Genomic DNA, 4753 nt, shown 5'->3' on the forward strand with positions numbered 1-4753 from the left:
TTATACACAACAAGGTGTAGAGACGACAAGCTGTAAAATCCATTGGATTGCGCTGCAGAGATGTCAAACACCAGCAGTTTTATGGCAGGATATTCAGCGTCAAGTTAAGTCAACTAGTGTTTGTTTACGACAGGTTATGAAGGGCCAGTGAGTAGAAACACCTCTCTCTGACAGCCGCTGAGCACAAAGAGGCCACTGTGCCCCCAGTTTTAGAGAGAGGATTTCCTCCTCGTAAATATCTGCTTTTAAAAGATGGAATATTTTTGTTTGTGGTAATCAGCAGATCGTGAACAGCTTGAGGTTTGGAGAGTAGCGTTATTCTGAAGAAGTCTGTCCCTGGGTTATAAAACACTTTTAAGTGGACATACACAACTTTCAAAAGACATTTTCTCTCCAAATGGTCACCAATTATTAGATTTTTTAAAAACAAATCCAATGTTTGAAATGGCCTCTGTTGCAGTTGCTGAATGGAGAAATGACACTTGGTTTCATGGTTATTTTACAGTATGAATGATATCTATGGATAAGTCCTCTTTAAGAGCATAATATTTCAATTCTGATTGTTCCTTTTTATTTAGCAGAAGTCTTGAGCCATACAAAGATCCAAGTCACCGTAGAAAACAGTTAAATCAAGTACAGGCTTAATTGAATGAACCACAGACTGAATGCAATATTACATCATATTCAATAGTTTGGAGAATGTCCTCATCTCCGAGGGAAGATCCTCAGAGCCAGATGTGATGGCAGGTAGCTCTATGCGGGACTACTGGCCTGGCATCGAACCCCCCCCCCCCCCCCCCCCCCCCCCCATGATGAATGACGGGCCTTAAGCCGTAAGGTTATTATAGCTGGTGGTGATGGGGAGGTGAATAGTTGTTGAAAACTGTTCTGAAAAACAGCAAGTGAAAGAACGAAGATAAGTTGACATATAAATACATCCCAAGACTTACGCCCCATTGGTTGAGAGAGAGGAAGGTGATAATTGCAAAAGTGTGCCCATAGGCTAAACATCAAGCGTGAGGAATGTGCATAACGGTGCCGTGCTTATAGGCTATAGGGTCAATAGGTGAATGTCACTCTGCACGTGACTAATAGGAAAGAGGAGAAGAAACAAGACGCTATGCTGATGATGATACGTGTGTATTCATTCCCACTATGCCCCTAGAATAGGAAACAGAGTGAATTATGTTATGCTTCCTGGATTAAGTTAAATGAGCATTCACACCGGCCTTCCTGATTGAACTTTGGTAAATTACATTTGATATGATTCCCTTTGGTCAACAGCTCATAAAACATTGTATTCTAAAAATAACTGGCAATATTATAAAATTCTAAATATTCTAAAATTCTAAATATTCTAAAATTCTAAATATTCTAAAATTGGAGATATTCTAAAAGCGGCCTCCACATCTTTCTATTTAAATAGTTTAAATCTCATGTAGATATGGTGGCTGGATAGTGCAACCCTCAAATAGCTTTCAACCGTGTAAGTCTGACACAGTGGCATTACTTTGCTTGAGTTTATTAATATACATGGTTATCTGTTACAAATAAAGGATATCATACAAAGATTAAGCAAAACTACGGTCTTGGATTCAGAAATAGGTTACATTAGCCTTTCCTGTATAGTGTACCATGGCATTATATGAATCAAAATGCGTCGGGAAAAAAATGTTTGCTTGTCAGTGGAATAAAATGGAAAGAAATGTGAGAAGAAAAAAAATATTAAAACGTATAAATGTTTGTAACCTCCCAAGGATAAGTCCTTGTTGATGTTGTTGTTGTTGATCAGGAAGTTACTCATCCCATTCTGCTGTTATATTCCTATTGAATGTTCTATAATAAAAATACAGGGAACTCCATTTGAAAAGTCGTCCATCCTGGTGTCTCCTCCTCACCCCAAGGAAGGCACTGTGGTCTTGACCGTGAATAAAACTAGAGATGGACACTGACAGCATGACAGTCAGATTTATTCTGTCAGGGTTTCCATATCTTTGGAGACTAGCCTTTCATTCAGTCAAAACCAAATTGAAAGAAAGAATAAAAACAGTCATTTGCTATAGCATCCAGTCCCAGTCTAGATGTCTTTGGTTTAATTGGTTGATCTCTTTGGTTTAATTGGTTGATCTCTTTTGTTTAATTGGTTAGTACAGACAGCGACAGTTCAGCGATGCTCAGTATAGGAGAGACGCGGCTCACAGAAACAGCCTCTCATGATTCCCCCGCGTCACTTGCTTTCTCATCAGATGCTTCAGGTTTGCGGACAGTATAGGAAGCAGGTCCATCGCTATAGCTCCGGAACGAGAGGAGACTTCAAGCTAAAATGGAGGGCAGATCTTAATCATCCCTGTGGGGGCCAGGCAGGGATCTTACTGTCTGTCTGTGTGGGACAGACGTGAGAGAGAGAGACCCCAGCCCCACCGTGAAGCCTCTCTCTCCCCCCTCTCTCCTCAGTTGACCGTGGGCACGTGGTTCAAGCTGTACTCCTTGGCTTTGAGCCGCAGGTTGGCGATGCTGTTAGCCATGTTCATTCCCTGGGATGTATTGGGGTTGGAACATGTGGGGGGGTAGGTTGCCATGGCACTGGAGGAGAGAACGGTACAGAGGGCAAAGGTCAGATAGAACTGTAACCAGCGGCGATGGAGCCAACATGACAATGTGAGTTCAACTAGAATAGCATCGATATTAACATCACAGAACTCATCATGAGGAAAAACATAAAATGTGTTTAATTGTTCATTGCTGTAAAAGTCAAGATTTTGGCAGTCTTTTTAATGATGACTGAATAATTCATTTGTTTTCACTTACTCTGGAAAATACCAAGACACATCAAGCCAAAAAATAAAAAAAATAAGGAACCACATGTAGTAAAGTGAAAAGAGTACTTGCTTTGTGAGGGCAGCATTTTCTGTGGCACTCGCATTGGCACTCCCTCCGGCATTGGGTACCAGCTTAATAAGAATATATAAATGGTGATGTATGTGTTAGCACCACATTAGTGTGATATTATTCACTGGCATTACTTCTGGTCATGTGACTATCCACTATAGTGAGTACAGCCGGGACAGAAAGCAATCCCAATTTAGTCATTTAGCAGAAACTCTTATCCAGAGCAACTTACAATAGTGAGTGCCTCCATTTTCTTATTTGTCCCCCGTGTGAATCAAACCCACAACCTTGGCGTTACATGCTCCATGCTCTACCTACTGAGCCACATGAGTTCCCCACTGAGATACAATTGGAGAATGGAGTCTTTGGCCATAGCAACCAGGCCAGAAATGTTATACTTAGTTTCATGGGGGGGGGGGGGGGGGGGGTACTGTAAATCACAACCAATGTAACCAGAGGCACAAAAAATCCTGCCCAGTGGAGTCTGCTGTTGCTCTAGTGTTCATTATTTGGTTTTGTATAACAGAGAAGGTCACAGGGATCAACAGTGGATTTAATACGGTTTGTTTTCAGATTATCACCTCATCACGAGGGCCATTGGATCTCTCATTCCTCCCTCGTGTTAAGGAGAATGGAGAAAAGGAATGAAAAGAGAGAAAGACTGACCTGTTTACAGATACTCTGTAGTTCTAGAAATAGGACTCCATCTATATTGTGCCACCATAGACTATACAAAACATTCATGTGTTTTTAGAATATTAGTTTGTGTTACGTATAAGAAAAGTCATTGGAGAGAGTGTAGAACTGGCCCAAACTGAGAGAACTATGACAAATAGGGCCAGGTTTTTCTACTGTTACTTGTAACACAAATCTCCAAAAAGAAACACACTATTGACTAAACCTGACTATTGTTTATCAAAGTGACTGTTTCATTGGATCCAGGCGGACCAAAAGAGAGATCTGGAAGGGTTAGTGTCAATATGCGTTGTATGCAGGTAAGAAAGGAGGAGGAAGAGGAGGAGAATAAGAAGGAGGAGGAAGAGGAGAGATGTAATGGGAGGAAATTAAACAATAACAGACAGTTACTGAGGGGAGAGGGGCTGGAGGTTAGGGGTGGTGGGGTGGTGGGTGTTAGTGAGGGGAGAGGGGCTGGAGGTTAGGGGTGGTGGGTGGTGGGTGTTAGTGAGGGGAGAGGGGCTGGAGGTTAGGGGTGGTGGGGTGGTGGGGTGTTAGTGAGGGGAGAGGGGCTGGAGGTTAGGGGTGGTGGGGTGGTGGGTGTTAGTGAGGGGAGAGGGGCTGGAGGTTAGGGGTGGTGGGGTGTTAGTGAGGGGAGAGGGGGCTGGAGGTTAGGGGTGGTGGGGTGTTGGTGAGGGGTTGGAGGTTAGGGGTGGTGGGGTGTTAGTGAGGGGAGAGGGGGCTGGAGGTTAGGGGTGGTGGGGTGTTAGTGAGGGGTTGGAGGTTAGGGGTGGTGGGGTGTTAGTGAGGGGTTGGAGGTTAGGGGTGGTGGGGTGTTAGTGAGGGGTTGGAGGTTAGGGGTGGTGGGGTGTTAGTGAGGGGTTGGAGGTTAGGGGTGGTGGGGTGTTAGTGAGGGGTTGGAGGTTAGGGGTGGTGGGGTGTTAGTGAGGGGTTGGAGGTTAGGGGTGGTGGGGTGTTAGTGAGGGGTTGGAGGTTAGGGGTGGTGGGGTGTTAGTGAGGGGCTGGAGGTTAGGGGTGGTGGGGGTGTTAGTGAGGGGTTGGAGGTTAGGGGTGGTGGGGTGTTAGTGAGGGGTTGGAGGTTAGGGGTGGTGGGGTGTTAGTGAGGGGTTGGAGGTTAGGGGTGGTGGGGTGTTAGTGAGGGGCTGGAGGTTAGGGGTGGTGGGGTGTT

At 44.6% G+C, this 4753-nt stretch overlaps 1 protein-coding gene across 3 annotated transcripts in view; it reads right to left on the minus strand.

Annotated features, from left to right (window-relative positions):
- Nucleotides 1-1506: 1506 nt before the first annotated feature.
- The window catches only part of prrx1b (paired related homeobox 1b), a 10579-nt gene continuing 7332 nt past the window's right edge, over nt 1507-4753 (minus strand). Inside the window, exons 4-5 of one of the 3 annotated variants that reach the window (XM_029708049.1) lie at nt 2886-2951; nt 1507-2583 (exon numbers count right to left, since the gene is read on the minus strand). In XM_029708049.1, coding sequence (XP_029563909.1) covers nt 2451-2583; nt 2886-2951 — 199 coding nt within the window. In that variant the 3' untranslated portion in view covers nt 1507-2450. The remainder of the gene's footprint in view (nt 2584-2885; nt 2952-4753) is intronic. The other 2 variants (XM_029708048.1, XM_029708047.1) reach the window with 2 other exon arrangements.

The sequence above is a fragment of the Salmo trutta genome, chromosome 22 (genome assembly GCF_901001165.1).
Source record: "Salmo trutta chromosome 22, fSalTru1.1, whole genome shotgun sequence".
Lineage (NCBI taxonomy): Eukaryota > Metazoa > Chordata > Actinopteri > Salmoniformes > Salmonidae > Salmo > Salmo trutta.